Here is a 25,484-nt window from a genome sequence, read left to right as displayed (position 1 = left end):
ATGTCGGTCAGCGAGCTCTACAGCCAGGTGAGTGCGGGCCGCGCCGGGCCCGGGGTACGGGTGAGGGCTGCGGGGCGGGCGGCTCTCGGGGGCACCTTCTCCTGCGGCTCCGCGGGGCTGGGAGCGGCGGGGGACGCCTCTCACGCTCCCCCTCATCGCCGCCTCCGCGCCCCGAACTTCGGGTGGCGGAGAAAGTTTGGCTGTTCCGGGAGCGCCCCGCGGTGACCGCCCGCGGCTCCCGCCCCGGCCAGGGCTGTCCCCCGCTCCCCGACGCTCTGCCGTCTCTGTCCTCGTCCCGGCTCCGTCCGGCTGAGGTCCCCGAACTGAGGGGGTGCCCCCGCCAGCTCGGAGCCTAGGGGGCGGGGACCGCCCCCCGCGGTGGTCGCCTGCTCGTGGACCCCACCTCGGTGCTCTGCAGCGTGAGCTCCCGAGGGCGACCCTCTCGAGTGCCAACGAGGGGGAACCCTGAACTTGGGGGTGGGGTATTCCTCAATTTGGGGGTGGGGAGAGAAGGGGACTCAACCTGCTGTGAGGGGCGCGGCGGCTCTTGGGTGGGTAAGCAGTGGGTTAAGGATGCTCGAGGGATCTGGAGAGAGCCCAGGGAAGCACATTCTTACTTTGCCGCGGGTGGGCATTTTGAGGCGGCCCCTCTGGGTGGGCACTCGGTGGGCTTCAGTCATTGCGGGAGGGGGTCGGAGTAATGCTGACTCGGGGGTGGAGTGTGGATTTCCAGGATGTCCTCAAGGTCAGAATGGATGCGCAGGGCTCCTTCCTTAGAGTCGGGAACAGGTGCGGCCGCAGGACTCGCCGCTTCCGCAGCAGTTGCTGTGATTAAAGTTAGAGACCAGCCACCGCTTCCCGAAGCGCCCACAGCCGAGCTGCAGCCGCCCGGGCCCCCTCGGGTTTCAATTTGGCATTGAGGGGCGGTTGAAGGGGTGAGGGGCCTTTAAGCTACCCCTCCCCCCTTAAAAAAAATAAGTTTTGGATGTCTGTACACCTCGTCCGCCGGTTTTTCTTCTCTGTGGCCGGGACACGTTTGACAGTGCTTAGTGCCCACCGATTCGTTTGCAGAGGGGTGCGCGGTGCGCTCGTGGGTTGTGGATGTGTGATTCCTAGGACTTGGGCCCGGGCCAACAGGTCTGGGCGGGGGAGGAAGAGCTACTTCCGCATCCTCACCTGGCGACTGCTCAGAGCTGCCCCCGCGCGTGGGCGAGCCCTTCAGCTGGGTGGGCTGGCCACCCCTTTTCGTTTGAGGGATTTTCGAATCCCTTCTTCCTCCTGGAGCGGGACAGGGCCGAGGCGGGAAGACGCGAGGTGGCAGTGGAGGGTGTAACCTGGCTGGGGGCGGGGTCACCATAACCTGGTGCACCTGCTCCGCCCCCACCAGGTCCCCTGGCAGCGACCGCTGATGAAAGACAGCTTCTGGGAGGAAAGGATGTGAGGTTCGAGCCAGGGGTGAAAACTGTGGCGTTTCTGGCTTTGGAAGAGCACCCTATCCTGTTTACCCGTGGGAGTCTTGGGAGGAGCTCTCGAAGTTGTTTCCCTGAAGCAGTTATCCGGAACCTCAACGGGAGGCTGGAAACCAGCGAGGCAGGGAAGCTTTGTCACACTGAAGTGCACAAAGTATACTGAGTGCACGCTCAGTATACCTGCAATATATCATAAAGTACCTTATCAGACAGTAACTAATTGCTGTATTATATGAAGCTAAAGGACAATTGAATAAACCCTTAAGTTTTGGATCCCTGATTTTGAAAAACAAGAACACTGCGTTGCTTTTAAAGACAACTTTCAGGGCAAACGCTCAATTTGATTTTTAGTTAGAAATGAGTATACTGCATGCTAATTATTAGGAATGATGAGTTAGTGGGAGTCTGAGCTAAAGTTCCAGTGTACTTTTTCTTCTTTTAAAAAATTATTTATTTTGGTTGTGCTGGGTCTTTGTTGTGGCGTGTGGGCTCTTCATTGTGGTATGTGGGACCTTAGTTCCCTAACCAGGGATCGAACCTGGGCTCCCTGCATTGGGAGCACGGAGTCCTATCCACTGGACCACCAGGGAAGTCCCCCAGTGTACTTCTTCTTGACTTACGGTTATAGGGACAAAAAGGGTTCATGAGGAAAAGGACTTGGAAAGGCGCTCAAGGTGCTTAAGAAAAAAAGTAGCTTCGTTGGTGTGAGCGTTTGGCATACTTAGTCCAAAAAGAGTCTTAGAATTTCTCCCTAAGGCCCAGGAACTGTACCTCACTGTTAATGGGTTTCTAGTTCTTAATCATTTCTAGGTTTATGAATCTCAAATTGAGATTCTTCTGTGTCCCACGCAGTAGCTTCCAGCCAGATCGCATCTTGAGCAGCTGTTACTTTTTCGGGCAGAGTTGAACACACTTATGCTTTACTACGAGAAGCAGTTGTGTTCTTTCCTAACCACTATCACCCCAGTTGCTAGGCTGGATTCTCAGTATGCACATGAATCGTAAATTATACAGAGAACTCGTGCCTGTGACTCAGATTCACTTTGTTTCTTGGGAGAGATGATTTGTTCATTTTAGTGTATTATCAAAATATCCAATGTTCCTTTTTATTTTTAACTTGCTAGTGGGCTTTTCTAATGTGATGAACACTGGATCCAGGCATGCACTTTAATGTATTATGCATGATGGAAATAGTGATCTATTATGCCAACAGCATTTATGAGTGGGATGGAAATTTTAAAGCCCTTTATTGATTATACCTGTTGCTTTAGTGACATGGTAGGAAGATATTGTTACTGGAATATGAGACACCTACTTAAGTATATAAATTAGCCTGTAAGTACTATAAGTGGTTTCAGGTAAGAATTTGGTATATTAGTCTATTCCCAGTTACCGAAGAAAAGACTTTCTTCTTTTCCTCCCTCCACGTTAACTGTTTTCTTGCTCTTCTCTTTGTCTATCTGTTCTCTCCAAATGGAGGCTTATATGCTATGTGGATTTCTTTTTGGAGTTGATTTTAGTCATTGGCAAAGGGCACTTCCCATAACAAAGGCACTCCTGTTTTCGGAAGACCCAACCCCTTGCCTTTGAGAAATTACTTTCTTTGTACTGAGGTTTTTCTCAGTGGGAAAAGAGAATCAGAGTCAATGCTTTGAGGGTGATGTCAAGGTGAGTCAGCCTCATCCACCCTTACAGAAACGTGGTGCTGATGATGGGCTCTCTTGTCACAGATGGCACGTATGTGACAAGTGTTAGTACTTTGCTTCCAGCCCACAGGAGAAGACAATATTGTATAAATCAAATTAGCCCAGGTCCCAGGAAGATTCCCAAACATGTGCAAGCATGGTAAACATGATTTGATTATGACAAATGCAGAAAATAGTCTGGTTCTTAAAGTATAAAATACATAACCTCTCCTTCAGCCTGAATGATACAACTCTTCTCTACACAAGGGTTATTCTGGATGAAAAATTTAAACACTGCTCTCTCAAGTGATGAGGTTTTCAGGATGCTGCTTTGGTTCTAGCCAGCAGAGTGACCGGGAGATCACCAGGCTGAGACCAGCACCTTCAAATAATCCCTATGCTGGTTGGTTTTTAGTTGACAGGTGGTGCTCTGAGCAGTGGATTTTTGAGTGCTGCTAGGAGGTGACTTTACTAGTGGACATGCCCTTTGTGTGTCAGTGATGGCTTTGAGCTCAGGGGCGTTTACGAAGGGCACTGTTTTGGGGCCAATCCCTTGGAAAGTAGAACTTGGGCTGGTGTTCTCTAACTGTCCCTTACCTGCGCATCAGGTAGTGCAGCCTTCTCCCAAGTTTCAGTCTGGAAGGCAGCAAGAGGCTCATGTTCCCTCTGTGCACACCGGTAGAGACACGAGGACCTGGAGGCCAAGGGTAGCAGAGGCCGCTAGTGCTCTTCCGCCTGCCCTGTGCTGTCCTCCAGCACACTGCCCGGCGCTGGCTTACTCCCAGCAGTCAGCACCTGTGTCACTGTCAGAGGTTCCTGGAGCCTGAGAATTGCTGTCCCCCAAGGGGACAGTCCTTTAACCAATGGGAGTATAACAGCTGTAGCTTCCAGTACCTCCACCTTGGGAACAGAACAGCTCTCTGGTGAGGCCCACGCAGTTTCCAGAGCTCCCGTGCCCCAGGCCTCTCCACTGGGGCCGCTTGGGAGAGCTTGCTTTTCAGCTGCTAGTTTCTTCCCATTTCCTTTCTGTTGACGTGCTCCTAATATTTCATTTCATTAGCTTCAGGATGGCCACCCGTTAGAAGGCTGTCTGACAGCTCCAGGCCTGGTTGGAGTCTAAGTATATTATTGTGCTTATTTTGTTCAGCAGAGAGAGAGCATTCTCTTGCTGTTGGAGGGCCTCTGAGTAGAAACTAAATCGACATTTTAAATTCTGGCATGTGTGTGTATGTGTTTTGATACCGTCATTTTCTGTGGTACAAGTTAGCTATACCTGTACTGCTTATAATATATAAGTCCACATACAGCCCTCCCTAAGTGATAGAGTATTTGTCACTATCCAGACAGGATTGTCAGGGTAAACCTGGACGGGTTTGAAATACTAGTTGACCTCTGTTTTGTAATTCAGTAGCTTCCCAAAAACCACATTAAAAAGCAGCCCATTTTAAAGTGAGCGGAGCACGTGTGCCCTGGTGTACTTGTATACACAAGCACATTTTGCATCGTCATTGGACAATAAAACCGAAATACACAAAGTTAACTAACAATCCAACATGACCCATGTGCCATGAGCAGAGAGCAGATACTCATAGTTACAGACGTTCTATAGAGCCATCGGTCAGGTGGGCAGTGGGACATGAGTGGGCCCGGAAGAATGAATAGGCTTTGAATACACATGGAGACTGAGAAGGGCACTGTCAGTAGGAGATGGTAGAGTGAGTTTAAGCATGGACAGCCATGAGTAGTAACTACAGTAGTATTTTAAAACTCTTATGAAAATCTTAGCCTTACAGAAAAGTTGCAAAAATAGCAGAGTTCCTGTTATATATTTCCAGATTCCCATGATGTTAATACCTCATAAGTAAGGTGCGGTCATTGAAACCAGGAGATGAACATTTGTACAACACTATTAACTTGTCCTCAAGCCTGATGGGAATTTCACCAGGTTTTCCACTACTGACCTTCCCTGGGCCAGGAGTGCATGTAGCATTCCACATTGCGTTTAGCATCACAGCTGCCTCGTCTCCTCTGATTGGTGACAGTTCCTCAGTTTCAATTTCTCCTTTTGACCTTGGCAATTTGAGAGTACTGGTCAGTTATTTTGTAGAATGAACCTCAGTTTGGGTTTGTCTGATGCTTTCCCGCGCTTAGATGGAGGTTATGCATTTGTGGCACAGAAGCGATGTGCCTCAGTGCAGCATCTCAGGAGATTGGTGATATCAGTGTCTCATTACTGATGGTGTCACTTTGATCCCTTGGTTAAGGCGATGTCTGTCAGTTTCCTTTTCTTGAAGACTGGTATTTAGAAACTAAGATCTGGGTGCTAGGTGTGCTTATTATTGTTTATTAAATAGTCATTTAGGGATTACTGAGCCTAGAACTCAAATGTTGGATTATGCAGCCAAGGGAAGAAGAGTCATGTATGACTTTGAAGTTTCCAGCTTGAGGATGGACAGAAATAAAGAAGTCGAGATGGGGTGAGGATAATGCTTGATTGTGACACGTTTAGTTAGGGGTGACAATGGTTTGTCTAAGTGGAAGTATTTACATCTGAGGATGTATGAACGAGCTTAGAGGAGAAATGGGTTCTGGGGTTCTTGCAAATAAAAGATGCCCAGGTATTTGCTTTCCTCTAAGAAATGCAATTGACTTACAGCATGATTTTAATAAAGATGAGATCATGACCTTGGCATGGGCAGTCTGGCCTCTTTGGTCATGATCTTGCTGTGGACCGTATGGGGGTAGTGCAGTTACACATTATCAACTCTATGACACTTCGGAGCAGATACTTTCTGAGCCTTGATAGCTTAATCTGAAAAATTGGCGTGGTACCTGCATTATAAGGTTATTGGAGGATTATGTGATCTGACGTACGTGAAGTGCCTGCCTAGCGCAGTGTCTGGCGCACTGTATGCACCTGGCAACTGTTCATCAGCTTATTTCCCCCTTCAGTCGTGATGCTGGATGGTGGCCTTTTCTCCTAACCCTCTCCTGCCATCCTGCAGGGGTATTGGTCATAAGGGGACTTGGCGAGAGAGAAAGGGAAGAATTGCTACAAATACATAGCAGCCTGAGCAATAGACAACCAAGGCATAGGGGAAAAGGTTCCTATCCCCCACGGCCCCCTGGGGAAGGAGAAAGAGCAGTTTGAAAGAAGCTTGAAATTTAAGCTGGGCTTCCCAGTCTCCTATTAGAGCTTTAAAGGAAAATTAAAACAATTTTTCACCATGTTCTTTTATTACTTTTTTGTTAATACAAATGATTGTTGAAACGATTCATACAATGCGAGAAAGGCAAAGGCTCTGTAATCCCTTTCCCAGACAGTTCCTCTTAACCACTGATGTGTACTAGACTAGCACCCAGTGTCCAGTAGGGCAACCACACGTGACTGTGAGCACTTGAGGTGCGGCTGCCCTAAACTGGGTGAGTCCACGCCAGATTTCCAAGATTCAATACAAAAAATGAATGTAAAATATCTCACTTATGCTTTTTTATGTTTATTAGATGTTCAAATAATATTTTGGATATAATGTGGCTACTAGAAAATTTAAAATTCCACATGTACTTTGCCTCATTTCTGTCGGGCAGTACTGCTCTAGACTTAGGCACGATGCAGGATATACTTATATGTATGGCATGATCCTATTTGTTATTTTAAATCTTAATCTACTATCGCTTTTTTCTCCCAGTAGCATATAAAGGCAGTTTTACCATTTTAATGGCTGCATAATTGGGCACTGTATGGTTGTGCTGTAATGTTTTTAACCATTCCCATTTTGATGAATGTTTAATTGGTTCCAATTTTTTGATATTGTGAAAAATGTTGCAGAACATTCTTGGAACCTTTCAGTATTTTTAGGATAAATTCCCCAAGGTGGAATTCCTGGCATGTACTTTTATGAGTCTTCATCGATAAGGCCAGTAGTCTCCAGAAAAGAACTGGTCTGTTTCTTCACCCCTCCCAGGCACCGGTCATTGTTTCCTCTTTTTAAACGGACACTGAACAGTTTATTTTTGTTTAAAGTTGACTTACATTGGAGGGTTGAGCACCTTTTCATATGCTTGGTGTGTTCATTTGTAGTTTTCTTTGTATTTCCTCTGTTAAGACATTATTTATAATTCTGTTTTTAATCATTAAATGATTATATTTTTAGACATAGGAAGTCATGGAAACCAGAATGTTCAGGATAAAATATTACAAATACATATTTTAAATAAGGCACCTTGGCATGAGTTTCTCCCTCGCTTGTTTGGAGCTTACGCATCTCTCAGCCCTACAATTGGAAAAGCACTGGTTATGATAGGTACCGTTTATCAACTGCTTTTGAGCCAGGTCGTTTCTAAGAGCTGTATGTTCACTCATTTAATAATAACACTATGATGTAGGCACCCCCATCATCCTCATTTACAAACGACGGACCTCTGCCTTACTTGTCCAAAGCCACACTCCTCGTCTGACCGCTCTGCTGCCTTCCACGAGGTTCTGTCCCAGTGATGGTGGGTCTGGAACATCATTTGTGCATAAAAGAGGCCCTAACATGGAGCGTCCTTTCTACCAGCACTGCCCTGCCCGCCAGCAGCCGGGAGAAAGGAGAAAGGAAAGTCTCTGAGTACAGAAAAAGGGCAGATGGTCTGACCCATAGTTCTTCCCTCGGGGATCTGCTGCTTTGCCTTCCACCACCACACGCAGCCCCTAGACAGCCTGGTGCTTCTTAAAACTGTCCCACATTTAGGCAGAACCCTTGTTTTTGGCTCTCCTTAGGCCACGTAAGCCCCGAAAGAGGATCACATCTTCAAAAAGGGGTAAATATAACAATCAAAAGGTGTACATGAAACTCAAGCAGTGTAAAATTACTTGATTTTAAATCTAACCCTCCTTTCATCCCAGGGCACTGGTCTGCTTTCCAGCACTTTCCCTGTCTCCATCTCTTTCTGAAGCATCTTCTTTCCTATCCTGCTTGATGTCTGATGGGCGTTTCGTTCCCTTTCTGAGCTAAGATCAGGGAAGTAGGTCTGAGACTCCTGGAAGCTCTCTCCCATCTGCCCACCTAGCTGAAGGTTTTCACATTTATGGGTATGCCCTGCTCACTGCCTATTGGCTGGACAGGTGTTTGGAAAATGAGCTCACCTTCACTCAGGATGTCAGCTTGACCATCAGAGACAAGGCCCCTTCCTCCCAGCATATGAGGGGAGAGCCTTACAGGAGGATACCCAGGACCCAGACCATTGCCTATTACAACTTTAGGTTCTTATCAGGGACTTTGTCAAAGCACTTTGGAAGCTCCTCCAAGCAGGAGCATTTTAGGTTTGATATGCGGAGGAGGTCCTCAAGTTGTCTGGGTCCTGGTGTAGGTGAGCACTGGTATATCTTGCTAACTTGTTGTGGGAATGATCAAGCTTATGTATCTGAGCTCCAAGTTAATGGCATATAATGTTCCTCTTAAAGTTTATTCAAGGGCCTATGCATTATTACTCTCCTTTGAACAATTCTAATAGTGACATGGGCCCTGTAGGCTTTTCTATCTTTTGCTGAAGTTTGGGGAGGAATGAAGAGGCCCATCAGGAAAGATACTTAATGATTTTCCTGTAGCGCTTTTGCCATTATAAAACTCAAACGTGTAGTGGCATGAAATCCTAAAAGGAATGAGAATACCCAGATGCCTTCTGCATGGAATTCAAAGACTTGGCTTATAATCTCTTCAGCACTAAGCAATTCAGGTCCCCTGGCTTAGAGACTCCACAAGAAAAAAGGTACCGGGCAGTAGGTTGTCAGTTCTACTGTATCGTGACCTGGCTACTGTGTATTTATGGGGTAGATGAAAAGGTAACATATTTGAATTGGTAAATTGTGCTGTATTCAACTATCTTTGTGTACCCTGGCCTTAGACTCTGGTTTAATTTCCTTTTGCTAACTGCCCACCCAGACCCCAGTGCAGTCCCACCAATGGTAAGATGCATGCTCAGAACCTATTACCTGACTTCATATGATGCCCAGCTTAGGTATCACTTAAGGTGTTTCAGAGAGGAATCCACACAGAATCGACACCATTTTTATGAATTTCTGAAATCACCAAAATGAACAGTATTGGTGAAGAACATACATGTGATAAAATGAGTAAAAACCAGGGAATGAGGGAAAAGGCAACTAGAATAGTAGGTATCCGGGGAGGATGGGGCTGGCGGGGGAACAGAAGTGGGAACAGCACTGCTAGCGGGCTACGAGGTTTCCTGACGGGTTCACGGGTATTCATTTTATTGCTGTGCTGCATCAATTACATATTAAAAAAAGGTGATTCTGCAGAAAATAGGGTGGGTTACAAAGCCAAAGTTTAAAAAGCTTTGAGATTGTAGGTAGTTTTAGAATGTGTTTCACTGCGTGCAATCGATGGTTGGGTGTGTATATTTGCACAGCTGCTCTCGTTGAAGATGTAGGTTGAATCTTCTGCTCACATCCCTCACTTTTCCCAAGGTAGCGTTTTGCGTACTGTAGGGACTCAATAAATGCCCTTGAATTGGTTTAAAGACCACCTGTACTCCCTTCCTGTTTCCAGGCCGTAGCCCTTCGAGGAAAGCCCTTTCTTCACCAAGGAACCACATGTACCGTCATGTTATCTTTCTCTTTGGCTTAGAGTACCTGGTGGAAAGCCCATCTGTATCCCCTGGCACTTGCCTGAATCTGTGGGATGTGGAGCCCCTGTCAGGAGATAATTAAATGTTGTTTTTCTTCTTTTTTATTGTTGTGTGCAAAGGCTTGACACAAGGTATGAACGTGGGTTAACAGCAAAGCAACATTTGTGGATATCAATGCCAATATAACTGCCTTGTTTTGGAACATCCTAATTTCACACAGTTTTGATCACGTGTATTTTTTTGCTCTTACCTTCCTAAGGTTATCATTTACATTAAAAGCATAATAATTTTTTTCGCTTAGCTCAAGTTTTTATTAACAGTCTCATCAAGACTCATGGATACTTGCGTGATTAGGTGGGGGTGAATACGGACTCCATCCTTCCTGTGAGATCGAACAAAGCAGGCAGCAGTGAGTCAGGGAGGAAACATCGGATCGAGTTTGCTTCAGTCATCTTCTCCCACAGGAGCAATAATAATATTCATGGTTTTCATCTGAAGATTCATACCATCTTTTATGTTCATCACTTGGCCAACACCTGTAGAGAGCACTTTCTACCTGCAGTGATGCGTCACAGCCCATGCATGAGGCAGAGAGGAAGAGCCCATCCCTGCAAAGTAGTCTTTGACCTTGAGTTCTTCCAGTCCAGTGGTTCATTTGTTGTATGAATAAGTATTAAGGAGGCATTTGTACATTAAAAGGATATAAATTGCTCTGTCTTGTTTCATCAGATTTAATCAAATTCTTAATTTGCTTACACTTGCTAATGAGAGCTAATGTGTATTTGTGAAATAAGGAAAATGAATGTCTCCTTAGCCACAAACTAGTGTTTCTTTGCTATCAAGCTGCTTGCTTTTTTAATGGTCATTTTTACTGTGTATACATGTGTGTAACTATGTAACAAGCTGTGTGCACCGAAATGGTAAGAATACCCTTAAAATGTGATTTTTTTTATGACTAACACGTCCGATCCTACCTGTATGAATGCTGGTTCCTTTGGGATGTTCCCTTTGGCAGAAGTACAGGGATACTGGAGCTCATCAATACTTCTTCTGAAATTGGCTTCAGATCTGATGATGCATTCTTTTTCCTTTGTATGGTGGCAAAATCTGTGCCTGGAAGGTATGCTTTCTTTTCTGGAAACAGCCAAGAGTTATTCAAAGAACTAAGCTGGTTGAGTAAGGTAGGAATTCACTGACTTATATTTCTGTTACAGGCAAAGTGTGACTTGCAGGTACTGATGACAGTTGTGTGTGGCCTCTTACGAGCTGTCATCCTCAGGAGAAGTAGTCAGGCTTCAGATGCTCTCAGTGATCAATCAGTGTAGAGCCTCCCAGGCTGTTAGGAAAATACTCATTTGAATGTAGCAGTTCTGGTTTGTTTGGTTAAAAACTTAAAGGCTCACCACATTTTATAGTAACACTGATTTATAGTCCCATTTAAATATATATGTATGTTAACTTATTACATGGCATATAGTTGCCTCAGTGTTATGACAAGTATAATAACATTAATGAATACTTACTGATTTAAGAATCACATGGAAAGCCCATTCCACCTAATTGTCTAAAATGCTCTTTTGAAAGTAGATAGAAGGATGATCTTTTTAAAAAAAATTAAAAAATTTTTGGCTGCGTTAGGTCTTCGTTGCTGCACGTGGGCTTTCTCTAGTTGCGGCGAGTGGGGACTGTTCTTCGTTGCAGCGTGTGGGCTTCTCATTGCGGTGGCTTCTCTTGTTGCGGAGCATGGGCTCTAGGCACGCAGGCTTCAGTAGTTGTGGCGCACGGGCTTAGTTGCTCCACGGCATGTGGGGTCTTCCCGGACCAGGGCTCAAACCCGTGTCCCCTGCATTGGCAGGCAGATTCTTAACCACTGCGCCACCAGGGAAGTCGCGAAGGATGCTCTTTGTACCTTCGTACCCCTGCTATGCATCAGGTAGGATAAGAAAGGAAGGCAGAGCAGTATTATTTGCAATTGCCAAAAGGAGAAAGCAACCCAGTGTCCATCATGAATGGATGGAGAAACGAAATGGGGTACATCCACACAAAGGAATATTATTCAGCCTTAGAAAGGAAGGACGTTGGTTCAGTCGGATCCTGGCACTGGCTGCAGTGACTCCTGTCTTTTCTGGCTCTCCTCGCTATGTCCCTTTCACTTCTAGAAATGTGGTCTCCAGTGTGGCTGTCTCTGGTGTCATCAAAGTGTTCAATGACTTGAAGGTGAGTAAGTCGTCTTCACCAGAGGATGTGAAGAAGCGCAAGAAGGCGGTGCTCTTCTGCCTGAGCGAGGACACGAAGAACCTCATCCTGGAGGAGGGTGAGGAGATGCTGGTAGGTGATGTGGGCCAGACTGCAGACGACCCCTATGCCATCCTTGTCAAGGTGCTGCCACACAAGGACTGCCATTACGCCCTCTGTGATGCAGCCTGTGAGACCAAGGAGAGCAAGGAGGAGGCCTGGGCCCCTGAGTCTGCACCCCTGAAGAGCAAAATGATCTATGCCAGCTCCAAGGATGCCATCGAGGAGAAGCTGACGGGGATCAAGCATGAATTAGAAGCAAACTGCTACGAGGAGGTCAAGGACCACTGCACCCTGGCAGAGAACCTGGGGGCCAGCGTTTTCATCTCTCTGGAGGGCAAACCCCAGACCTGCCCACGGGGGTTGCAGGCTGCCCCCTTCCTGCCAGACCAGAGGGGCTGGGGGGGGGGTCCCAGCAGGGGGCGGGCAATCCCTTCACTCCAGTTGCCAAACAGCCTCCCCACCTCCTGGGCCATCCTCCTCCCTCCATCCCTGAAGGTTCTGGCCTTCCCAAACTGCTTTTTTTTTTTTTTTTTTTTGCGGTACGCGGGCCTCTCACTGTCATGGCCTCTCCCGTTGCGGAGCACAGGCTCCAGACGCGCAGGCTCAGCGGCCATGGCTCACGGGCCCAGCCGCTCTGCGGCACGTGGGATCTTCCCGGACTGGGGCACGAACCCGTGTCCCCTGCATCGGCAGGCAGACTCTCAACCACTGCGCCACCAGGGAAGCCCCCAAACTGCTTTTGATCTTCTTGGGTTGAAGCAGATTAAGCTCAAACAGGGGTATGCCTGGGGGAAGGAGCACTGTATTTTTTAACACTCCAGTTCCCCATCTGTTCCTTCCCTTTCCTATGCTGCCAACTTCTAATAGCAGTAGTGACTCTGTCCTTGTGTGTTTAGTTCTGTATATAAATGCAGTGTTGTAGAGATGACCCCTCCCCGTGCCGCCTGGTTCCCCTTCCCTTTTTCCCCGGTTGTGGCCACTCATGGAAGCAGGACTAGTAAGGGACCTTCAATTAAAAACAAACAAAAAACAAAGGAAAGAAGGACATTCTGACACATGCTAAACATTGATGAACCTTGAGGACATTATGCTAAGTGAAATAAGCCAGTTATAACGTGACAGATACTGTGTAATTCCACTTACAAAGGTATCTGCAGGAGTCAAATTCATAGAGACAAAGCAGAATGGTGGTTGTGGGAGGGAGGGGAGAGTAGAGAGTTGTTTAAATGGATGCGGAATTTTCAGTTTTGCAAGATGAGAAGTTTTGGAGATGCCTGGTGGTGATCGCTGCACAACAATGTGAATGTGCTTAATGCCACCGAACTGTACATTTAAAAATGGTGAGGATAGTAAACTATGTGTGTTATACCACAATTACAAAAACTCTGGAGAGAAAAGGGCAGGGGAAATACGGTGGTCAAGAGTATAACCTTTAGACTCGATAGACCTGGGTTTTGAGTATTGGTGTCCTGTCTGTGTCACCCTCGTACCACACCACCCCCCCCCCCGCCCACCCTGCCCTGGCATTTACCAGCTGTGTGACCTTAGACAGTTGCTCAACTTCTAGGCTTCATTTATCTGTAAAACAGGGGTAAGAAGCTAGTACAGCCCTCAGAGGCTTGTTGATGAGATAAAATGAGAACACGTGAACTGTATTAGTTGGTGCTAATCCTGTTGCTAGGAGAAGGTCTTGTCCTTGGGAAGCCGCAGTCCAGTGCAGGACAGTGTGGGGTGAGAGCCTGAAGGGCTGGGAAGGTTGCTGTGGGTGCTGATTCACTGGTTCCAACTCCTGCATGTGGTGGCCCGCCTTGGATTGGGTCCTCTCATTTAGCAGAGCACCAGCATTGGTGGAGAAGCTCTAGGGCTGTGCACATGCTTTTCCTTTTTCAGGTGTGGGGAAGGAAAGAACAAAAGGAGTCTTAAAGTCCTGGCTTTGTGACCACCTATCATCTCAAATCTTCAACCCTAGCACTCCAGACCTAACTGTTCTATAGCTTAAAATTGTGGATGCCCCCGATTGTACCGGGAGGAGCATCCCACCTTGACACCACTAACAGGATGCCTGCATTCTGTCTTTTGCTCTTCCTGGCACTTGGCGGATGTCTATATCTGTCTATTGCTCTTCCTGGCACTTGGCGTTCTAGGCTATTTTGGTTGCAAGGGCACTTCAAGATGTAGGCTCTACTCTAAGGATGCTCTCTTAGGAACCAGGCTTAGCTGATCTGAGCAGCCTGGCCTAAGAGATCAGCACAGTATTAGGATACCAGAAAGATGCTCACCCTTTCTGAGACTTTAGGGACCAGGTTGTCCTGTCAGCAGCAGGGATGCATTTCCTTCCACGCCAGTGCCATTAATGTGACTCAGTTACTCTTGGCTCTGCCCTCTTCCCTGTCTTCTTACCACTGCCTTGGATTAAACACCCCTTCCTGAATCTCCAGTTCCAGTTTAGATTGGCTGTACTATCTGCTGTTATTCCCGTGTCACTAATGACAAAAGCTTTAAAGCTTTTGTAGAAAGCAGACTCTTGATTGGCTGTTCCTAGGCAGGTACACCTGGTCCAAGGAGCTTCTGAAGATGGATCATCACTGAGAACCATGTGTCTCCCTCAGAAGAGGCTGTGGATGTTACAGGCTATGGTTTTCCCACTTACAGGTGCATCGGAATGACCCAGAGAACTAGCAAAAATGTAGGTGCTGCTTCTCATCCCCGTAGAGTAGGATTTGGGGGATTGAGCCTGGGATTGGCTTCGTTTTTTGCTAGGTCATGGCTATTTGTGGTACTTGGATCCTTCTGCTTGAGTTTCTAATCTGGTTTTTGACTATTGTCAATCCCTGCCTTGGTTTCTGGTGGTGGTTTCCACATCTGACCTGCTATTAGACCCTGGGATATGGGCTTTAACATCTATTAACATAGATGTTAAAACAGCTGTTACAGTAGTCCAATAATAGACTTTTTTTCCCTTTTGGGTTTGGTGTGTCTCCTCTGCTAAAAGTATTCTACATCTTCTTTTTCTCCAAGTGCTTCCTCTACTTCCTCCCTCCTCCCTTGCCTCACATTCCTTAACCTTCTGTAATGCATCCTTAATAAAAGCTCTAGGGATTGCCCACTGCATTAATATCCTTGAAATCTGACCGGCAGTATGAAACCACTGCCAGGCTGCTAGGGTTACACAACACTCAGCCATGTAGAGAGCCCGTACTGAATGGGGCAGACGCTAAGGGTATCAGTATGAACTGTGCTCAAGTCGCAATGTGAACCATCGCAGAAATCAGAAACTGCCTTAAATGCTGGCCGCAGAATAATGTGTCCAGGGCTATAAATAACTCCAGCAGCCTTGGAACTGTAGCCTATATCTAAAGCGATGTAGCTAAGTGCCAGCCAAATGATTAGTTAGGCTATGATTGTTTTCCACTTTATCTCACTCAGTAAGTCAACTTTGGCTTAATGCTGGAATTTGAAATCTCACCTTAACGTTTCTTGTGCTTTGCCAGCGGGGGGTCAGTGGTTGCAGTTTCCTGATGAGCTGTGTTTATGCATCTCCGGTTTTTCCTGTGAATTTACAGGGCACCTTAAGAAATTATAATTCTTCAGTTATTCGCTGTGGTAAACAATGGTTAGAATTTGAGTTCATGGCACTGAGATGGGAAGTTTGATCGTTTTCAGTCATACACGTTCTGGTTTAACAGCGTTACACAAGTGGGAAGTAGCACTGATGCTACTCTGTGCCAGTCTGGGCTGTGAACTCTGAGTCTGAAGCTTTATTTTGCGGAGATGTCCATTTTCAGCTCATCATGATGGCCAGAATTGCCCTCACCCACAGCTGAAATGTCTTCCATTCTTGGCCTCAATTGGTTGGGCAGTGTTAGGTAACCGATACAAGTATTTGAGACTCTTCTTGATGTCAGGCACAGCGCTGGATGTAAGAGGCGCATGGTCCTCGTTAACTTACAATTATATTCCGTGTAATAAGCGCCATCCAGGAGTAGTGAATGAAGGAAGTGTCTTACCAAGAGGACAAGGGTGGTAGGACGTGACCCCCGTGTAGTAGGAAGTTGTTGAGGTTCTTGGGCTGTCATGGCAGCTCTTAAGACGGCGGTTTAGGAGGAAGTCTCACCTCTTCCCTCCTGTCAGTCCCTCAACGGGCCCTTCTGTCTCCTGCCTCTTAGCGTGGGGAAGGGCATATCTGTCCCCAGAAGCACACTTCATTGGGTAGTGATGAAGCTCAGAATCGCATCACCCGGGGGCTTCCAGCCTCCAGAGCTGTTCCTTCTCTGAGCTCTGTCTTCTCAGAGCTCGCTGGAATGGGAGCCCCATTTGTCCACTTGGAAGACTGCTTTTCCTCCCTCCAGCCTCAGGGGCTCAAGTCTGCAGGTAGAACAGCTGGTTGGATGTAGGGGACATCCAACCAGCTGACTGGATGGGAAAGGATAGGGCTGAAGTTTGGTTTGTGTAGCCTTTTAAGATGGAGAAAACATCAAATAGTGATGTCAAAGAATGCTTCCCATAAATTACCATGCCATTTGAGGAGGAAGGTGAAGATGAGAGTATATAAAATCCAAACAAACAAAATGTTTATGAGCTGTTATAAGGGTATGTTTATTGTACTCTTCTTTTTGGAGCATAAAGATACAGTGTTACCCAAAGTATGGAAGAATATTTGCATGAATCTTTTCAGAGCTGCCTCTAACACTGAGCTGAACCTCTGCAGCTTATTCCTGAGAACAAAGTTAATTTAGCATCAACTTGTATCCATAAAACTTGGATTATCTTGATTTATGTAACTGTTTTAGTTTTACTCTTTCCCATTGTTTTAAGTGGGTATCATATGACGTTTTCTCAAAGCTTGGTGTTCATCATCTCCCTTATAAAATAGTACTTTTAATCTTAACAAATAAGTGTTAACTATGGTTTATCTGGTACTGGTGCACTAACTTGACTTAAGGTGATTCAAACATAACCAGAAATACAGGCAAGAAACATGTGCCAATAACTTTTTCACCTGGGATGATAAACGATGATCATAAGAGTGAACAATTGTCTTCTAGGCAAAAAATTGTAGTTTCTTAAATTGTTGCAGGCTTTAGAAAAGGCTATGGATTTTACGTACTGTAGTGAGATTGCTATCACATTAACCTCTTTACAACCTCTTTCTTATCAAGACGATGATTTACAATAGTGAGTGTTCAAAATGGAAGTTTTGCAAAGTTCTGTGTGAACTTTGTGTGAACTGTGCCGGTGGTGGCTCTCGGTTGGCCATCGTGAAGTATCAGCCTGGATTGAGGACGAGGTGTGGAGGGGAGGATGAATTTGCAGATGTGAGAAAACAGATGTCCTTTGAAGAGGACTGAGTAATGGTGGCGCAATCCTAGAGCTTGGGTAAATCTGGCTCATGGATACACCGAAATATCAGGTATTCAGCATGTGTGTGGGCAAAGGCAAACAATTGCCAAGAAGCCAACCAACTGGAAAACAAAAAAAAATCAGTTGCGTGAGTCATCACCCTGCTTAGTGAGGATGTGCATTGGGGCGAGGGTGAGATGGAAGGAGGGAATCTGTTTCCTGAGGCAGCTCAGAGCCTCTCGAAGTGAGAGGTTCTGAAGCGAAGTCAGCCTCTTGAAGCATCTCACTGTGATGGACAGTGTGAGAGATTTTCAAAGGTGATTTTGGTACTGCTTGGTGATTTTTGCTTTATTATTGACTTTAGAATCAAGCTTCCTCACCGCCCCCAAGATGTGACTCCCCTACGTTCTGATGTTGGTGACATATTTTTAAGGGATCTCTAAAAATAGAGCTAGAGGTAGCTGCCTAGAAGAGAAAAGTGCATGGAAACTATGGCACATGAAGAACGGCTGGGGGGCCCCAGGCATAGAGGCCAGAAAAAAGGAGATATAATCCTGGAATGTATAGGGCTGTCATGTGGAATTCATGTGTTTCCTCTCTGAGTTCATCTGAGGGTCATAGTGATCATCAATGGGTATGTGCAGGGAGGTGAGTTGAGCTCGGGGTCCAGAAGCACATGGCCCCCAGTAGTGGAATGGGCTGCCTTGTGTGGAAGTGAGGGCTTCATCTCTGCAGGTATCTTAGCAGGTTGGGCACCACCCAGCAAAGGATGCCATGGGGGGTGCCTTAGAATGGGAATTTGACCCATACGCTCTTAACTTCTTGCCCACCTTGGCTGCTTCTTCGGAAGGAAAAATATAAAACTAAGGTGAGAAGGAATAATTACAAATGAACAGTAAAAGGAAGGAAGGAGTAAACCACATGCGATTCTACTCATCTATAAAAGGAAACCTAAAGAAATTTGTTTTCTGATTTTTGTTTCTCTTAGAGAAATAAGTTTCCAACTCACTTGAATTTATTCTAAGAATGAGAATTACAAAGCTTTAATTGATTCAGTACAAAATAGTTTAAAATGTGCTTTAGTTCCATGTTTTGGTGGTGGTGATTCACTGGTGGGAGGTGGAAACGCAGTGTAAGAGGACCACCTGTTACCTTTCTTTTAGGAAGAAGCTGTGTGTAGGTTGCAGGCTTGGATGCATACAGGAAGGCAGTGAGAATGAATGAAGGAGATCAGACGAAGGGCGATCAAGGTGGAGGGCGAGTGTGAAAGTCGAGGTAGGTGGGCACAGCGTGGGCTCTGCCATGGACTGGGCTGGTGCTCTGTGGACCCCTTTGCAGAGAATAATGCTCTGGTCAGTCCTAGAAGAAAGGCAGCTTGTAGCAAAGCGGGGTCAAATCCCCTGAGAGGCTGGCTGGGACCTGATTTGCCTTTTTCAGATGTCAGTTTCTTATAATGCTCTGGAAGCTGCTGATTTAGCTCCTCCTAGTGACAGATCAGAGACGTGCTGCTGTGGTGTGTCTGGCATGGCTGGCTGCCTTCTGACTCCTCTGGCCGTCACTCTGCTCGCCACTTGACAGGAGCCCTGGCATGGGGCGTGTTCTTCTAGGAAAAGGGCCTGCTGTCTGAGGTCAGATGTCTTCTGGTGTCGCAGCGTGTCTGCATCAGGCAGATCACTAGCACCCTGTGTGAGGCATTTGTATGAGCAACTGAAAGAGAAATATCGATCGTGAGAGGCACAGAGACCAGCGTGGTGTGATGGAGAGAGCACGGGACTCTCCGCTTGGAGTGATGTCTTACGTGACACTAACTGCCGCTAAATAGTGGCACGTCGATGACCCGCCCGAGTGAGACAGTGTCACGTACCTCTCTGGACCTCGGTTTCCTCACTTGCTGCATGAAGGGGGTAGGACCAGATCTCTTGCGCTTCTTCCCTCTCTAATATTCTGTGAAAGTGTCAATCTCTGAGTCCCAATCTGTACGTTTAAAAAATAACGATGCTGCCTCTTCCAGATTTCTTTCCTGACCCACTCAGAGAAGGAAATTGTTCAACCTGGAAGTATGAATTTCCAAAAGTGACTGTCTCAGAATGACAGACCCTTAGGAGCAAAGTTGTTTGTTGCTATTCCTTGTTCTCCCCATGCTCTCCTGTGTTCCAGTAGGTGGCATGATCCAATTAATCCTCCAGGGTTTAATCCTTAGGCCCCAGATCCAGGCATCTTCCCCTCAATACCCAGTCTGTCTGCAGGTCCTGTTGACTCAACTTCCAAACAGAGCCTGGAGCCTCACTTTTCACCCCCTCACTACCGACCTGTGCAGCCCCCAGGTCTCTGGCCTGGGTAGTGGCAACAGTCTCCTAACCAGCTCCCCTGCTTTTTCCTCTGTCTCCTTCCAGTCTGTTCTCCACACAGTAGTCAGGTCATTTTTGTAAAATGTCACTTGGATTCTGTCACTCTTTTGCTCGAAACCATCCAGCTGTTTCTCTTTGCGTTTGGAAGAGAATCCAACCCCCTGCTAGGCCTGCCTACAGGGCACTCTCCATAATCTGGTTCCTGCTTGTCCTGACGCATTAGTGTTCCGTCTTCCTCACTGGCTGGTTCCATCCCTGCTGGCCTCCTCCTTGTTTGTTCACTGAACACTGCAGGCTTCTTGCCACCTCAGTGCCTTTGCCCTGGTCCTTCTCCATTGATGTTCTCTCCCAGGTCTCTGCGCTGGTGGCTTCTCATCACGCACCTGCTCACCTGCTGAGTCGGGTCCTCAGACTCCTTCTCTGTCACCCACTCAATCCATTACCCTGTTTTATTTTTCTCTTTGTGCTTTTCAGTACCTGGCTCTTTTGTTGGCTTGTCTTCCTTACCTAGATTCTGGTCCATGAGAGCAGCAGCTGCTCGCTCATTGCTGAATCACCAGGGCCTAGAACATGTGTAGCACGTAGAATGTGCTTGAGAAACATTTTTTAAACAAATAAAATGACATTACATTAAAGATGGACTTTATAAAGTAATGCTGCAATTGGCCAACTCCCCTAACCTGTGTTACAGATTTTTCAGGATTAGAATGAGGGAGATGGACCCTATGACTGAGTAGGAGAGTCCTGCTTGGGTACTGAGCCTGGCCAAAGCTCACTGTGCTAGGACCCCCTGTATGGGAATATATTGGGAATTCCAGTTCCCTAGGCCTGGGTATCAGTGTGCTTTCTCTTCTGGGCCAGTCTCTTTGCCTTCATTCATTCATTCCCTCACACTAACATGTTGGAATGTCCTAGTGCAGTTTTGCTTTAATGAACACAGGCCCCCAGTGGTCGTTACAGTGAAGGTCTTTGCTGACTGAACAGATTTGAGCAGCCATCCTGGTTAGATCCCCTTTAGAACCCACGTGTATTTTTTGGTAAATAGGCACAAGGAGGAGGATCTATTGCTGCGTTTCCAAATCTAGTTTTGGATTTGGTTGTTAGATGAGGAGCCTCTTCTGGTTCTTCCCCTGTCATCTTCTCTCTCAGGTTTGCTTCGAAGGTGAAGTGCGTGGGTCTGTGCTCGGCACTCGCTGCACGGTAACCGTTTGTGACGGCTGGTTACCCATGTAGGATCATCCACACCCGCGTTGTGACTTATTGACAGAAGTTTGGTCTTAACACAACCCCTCCCCCACGCAGCCATGTGCCTTGGGCTGAAAAAACACTGGAACCCACGAGAATTCTAGACTTCTTGTCTTGAGAGATAGAAGCGTCTTTCTGTTTAAGCCGGTTTGAAGCCTCTCGTAGCCAGAGCATCATGACTGATGTACTGTCAGTTGATCATTGCCTCGTATGGTCCACTCTTTCCCACTGGCAGGATCTATCCACTCAGCACCTTCTGAACATACCTTGAGCTTTTCTGCATCCGTGCTGTATCTACCTGGAATATGCTTTCCCTCTCTAAGTTCATTCTTCCAAGACCAAGTTCAAACTTTAGCTTTTTCCATAAACCCTGCCTACTTCAGCCTAAAGAACATCTATTCTCTGTAATCTGAAGCAGTTACTGTAAGCGCTCTCCATCCGTAAGTGCTGTCCATGCGTAAGCGCTCTCCATCCGTAAGTGCTGTCCATGCGTAAGCGCTCTCCATCCGTAAGCGCTGTCCATCCGTAAGCGCTGTCCATCCGTAAGTGCTGTCCATCTGTAAGTGCTGTCCATCCGTTACTTGGTCTTGGCACTTGCTCATATCTTCCTCTTATGCCTCTGCTCCTGTCATTGGTCTGCACTGTTGTTGGTTTCTTGGGTGGCTGCTTAACTTTTTACGTATTTGCCTCATCTCCTTGACTTATCCAGGAGGACAGAGACCACGCCGAGGGCCTGACACCGTGTTATACATAACAGGCACTTGGTACTTGCTCATTTGAAGAGCAGGGCTGCATGGAGATGAGCAGCCAAGCATTTGAGATTCTGGTATTTCTGTAGAGTTTTGAAGGGCCTGGAACATTCTAACCGAGGGGGGACTGGCTGCCAGGAGAGTCTCAGGGAGGCAGGTGCGGTCTACTAGGGGTGCAGTATTCTTGTACCTCTTCACTTCTGAAACAGGAGTAAGAAGAGGATGATGGAAGAGTGCTGAATTTCCTGCACACTCTTCCATTAGGTAAAATGTATGCATTTCTTCCTGCTTACTCTTTTCTGACCTCGTGTTCTAGCCTTTTATAATATAATCTTTTTTTCAAACATCTTTATTGGTGTATAATTGCTTTACAGTGTTAGTTTCTGCTGCATAACAAAGTGAATCAGTTATACATATACATATCCCCATATCCCCTCCCTCTTGCGCCTCCCTCCCGCTCAAGCCTTTTGTAGTATAATCTTAAAGTAAGACAGGAAATATTAAAAACTGACAGTGCTGTTAATGACATACTGTGTGGTTTAGGTGAAAGAACACTGGATTGGCAGTCAGGGCTCAGAATTCTTGTTACATTTATGCCATTTCCTTGCTGTGAGGACTTGGGCCAGTGGCTTCATCTCCCTCAACTTTGTCTTCTTACGTGTTAAATGGAGGCAATTGGGTTTTCCTTACTCTACTGTTGAGAGCAAGAATGAAATTAAAATCGTGGTATGAAGGGAACTTTAAAGAGTAAGGAAGGAGTACTAGACCAGTAGGAGGCATTATGATGAGAAAAGTGAGTTGTGATTAGAAAAATGTAATACAAATTGATGGCTAGGAAATAAAGTTGAATTATAAATGAAATAGGTGTCTACAGACGTCCCCAGTTTATTGCCAGGTTAGATTCTGAAGGTTACTTTAAGTACAGTGTCAGTCTGTTCAGGCTGCTATGACAGAGTACCATAGGCAGGGTGGCTCATAAACAACAGAAACTTATTTCTTTCAGTCCTGGAGGCTAGAAGTCCAGGATCGGGGTACCAGCATGCTCAGGTTCTGTTGAGGGCCCCCTTCCAGGTTGCAGATGGCTGTCTTCTCCTTTTATCCTCACATGGCAGAAAGGAGGTGAGAAAACTGTGAGGTGTCTCTTCTAAGGTACTAATCTCATTCATAAGCCTCCATCCTCATGACTTAATTACCTCCCAAAGGCCCTACTTCCTTGTACCATCACCTGGGAGGGTTAGGATTTCAACATATGAATTTGGAGGGGATGTAGATATTCAGCCCGTATCATTCAGCATTTAGGATCTTTCTCACAGAGACAGTGTTCTAAGTGGTGATCCAGTTGAAAAGCAAGCACTGAAAGCCTGTTTAACTCACCCTGTATCCAAAGCAGGTGCTGCTGTGGTACACAGATTGTGCACAGAGCTGTTTCTCTGAGAAAATGCCTTTGAAGACGTCTCCTGTCCCTCTTTCATTGCCTGTCCATCAGAGTCCTGCCTCTAACCTCACTCTTCCTCGTGCTGAGCGTGGGAACTCACTGGACTTTATTTAAAAAAAATGTTTTTTAAACTTTTTATTTTATATTGTATAATTGATTAATAATGTGTTAGTTTCAAGTGTACAGGAAAGTGATTCAGTTATATGTATATCTCTTCTTTTTCAAATTCTTTTCCCACTTAGGTTGTTACATAATATCGAGCAGAGTTCCCTGTGCTATACAGTAGGTCCTTGTTAGTTATTTATCTTAAATATAGTAGTGTGTACATGTCAATCCCAAATTCCCTAACTATCCCTCACCCCCCATCCTTCCCCCTGGTGACCATAAGCTCGTTCTCCAAGTCTGTGAGTCTGCTTCTGTTTTGTAAATAAGTTCATTTGTATCATTTTTTTTTAGATTCCACATAAAAGCCATATCATACCATATTTCTCTTTCTCTGTCTGACTTGCTTCACTTAGTATGATAATCTCTAGGTCCATCCGTGTTGCTGCAGATGGCATTATTTCATTCTTTTTAATGGCTGAGTAATATTCCATTATATATGTACCACACCTTCTTTATCCATTCCTTTGTGGATGGAAACTCACAGGACTTTAGGTGGAAATGGACCTGCTGTTGATTCTGGCCAGGCTTTCCTTAGTGCCCGTGGCTGCCCAAAACACACAGCTTCTCTGCTGCCTTGTCCCTGGAGCAAATCACTGCTTTTCTGTTATTTTTTGGTAGGTTTTTCAATTAGTGATAGTGGGAAAATAGGAATGGAGTAGTAGTCCTCTGCCTATTCAATATGTTAGTTATGACTGCTTTGGTTGTGAGTGACAGAAAACCCTGCTATCGTGACTTGAACCATCATGGGGTTTATTTTCCACCATGTATAACAAGAAGTGTTGAGGTGGGTAGCCCAGGGCTGATGTGGCAGTTCTGCCTGTTTTACTGTTCTGCTCTCTTTACTTATCTTGAGACTTCACCCTCATGTCAGCATGCCTGCATTCCAGGCAGAAAGAAGGTGGAAGGGTGACAAGCAAAAGGTGCCTTTATGATATATATGAAACTTCATTTTGAAACCATTTCAAACTTACAGAAGAGTTACGAGAATAATCGAAGGAATTTCTGTATGCCTTGGGTTTCAGGTTTCACCAGGTGACCCAGTAATGTGTTCTATAGTAAAGTAAAGGGTTCAATCCAGGATTACATGTTATACCTGCTGCTCGTCACTCTGTCAGTGGTTACCTTCAGTCTAGAATGTTTGCTCAGTCTTGCCTTGGCTTCATGTCACTGTTAGAAAGGCCCTCCATTTGGGGTAGGTATTTTGGGCCAGATACTGTGATGACCACTGCAGCCTCTTGGGTGGCACATTTTGTCTGATTTGTCCTGTTTCTGGTGGTGGTAACTTTGATCACTTCTTGAAGAGTGTGTCGGTTGGGTTTCTCCTCCGTGAAGTTACTTTTTTCTCCCTTTTGTAATAAATATTTTGTGAGAAATACTTTGAGATGATACAAATTTCTTTTTCTCGCCTCATTTTCATCTACTAATCTTATCATCTCAATGTCTCTTAAATTTATTTTTAATATTATGGTTACCACATGATGACTTGTTATTACCCTCATTCCTTCTCCATTTATTTGTTGGCGTCTGTTGTAAGGAAGCGCTTTCTCTTCTCCCCATACATATCCATGTATTCACTTACCTGTATGTGCTTGTGAGCATGTATTTTGTTCAGTGGGTTATAATACGTGATGGTCATTCATTTTGGTGTTTAGATTGTCCCAGATGAGGTCCATGAGTGCTTCTTTAAACTGACCTCTGTGTCCTCTTGACACATTCTCATCACTTTTCACCACAACACGTTCCAGACTCATTTTGTGTGTCTCTGCCCAAGCCCAGAATCAGCCGTTTCTCTAAGGAGGTCTGGTTCTTTTAGTGGAGAGCGGCGCTTAGAAACCAGTTTCTGGGCACTGAGTGGTTGCTCAGGAGTGTTGCTGCCCCCAGGTCCTTTAAGGGGGACAGAGCTAGGAAATGATTGTGTATACACACACAATCCCATATGCACATGTACACTTAGTTTTTTTTTTTAAATTAATTTATTAATTTTTGGCTGCGTTGGGTCTTCGTTGCTGCGTGCAGGCTTTCTCTAGTTGTGGCGAGCGGGGGCTACTCTTCGTTGCGGTGCGCTGGCTTCTCAGTGCGGTGGCTTCTCTTATTGTGGAGCACGGGCTCTAGGTGCACAG

The 25,484-nt window shown here is 45.9% G+C and overlaps 2 protein-coding genes across 2 annotated transcripts in view; both read left to right on the top strand.

The window, feature by feature from the left end:
• LOC309830978 (cofilin-1-like) lies at positions 1-20,974 on the top strand (the record flags this gene model as incomplete). Its single annotated transcript, XM_082667912.1, has 3 exons — positions 1-182; positions 11,944-12,441; positions 20,920-20,974. 3 exons carry the CDS (start codon positions 1-3, stop codon positions 20,972-20,974), a joined length of 735 nt encoding a protein of 244 aa, XP_082524038.1.
• The window catches only part of MYO5B (myosin VB), a gene marked incomplete at its 5' end in the record, with an annotated part of 386,267 nt that overhangs the window by 1,219 nt on the left and 359,564 nt on the right, over positions 1-25,484 (top strand). The gene's annotated exons all lie outside the window — the stretch shown is intronic.

The sequence above is a fragment of the Grampus griseus genome (assembly GCF_964374135.1).
Source record: "Grampus griseus genome assembly, chromosome: 12".
Lineage (NCBI taxonomy): Eukaryota > Metazoa > Chordata > Mammalia > Artiodactyla > Delphinidae > Grampus > Grampus griseus.
The sequence above is the reverse complement of the archived record's forward strand: the minus strand, read 5'-3'. Positions and strand labels throughout refer to the sequence as shown.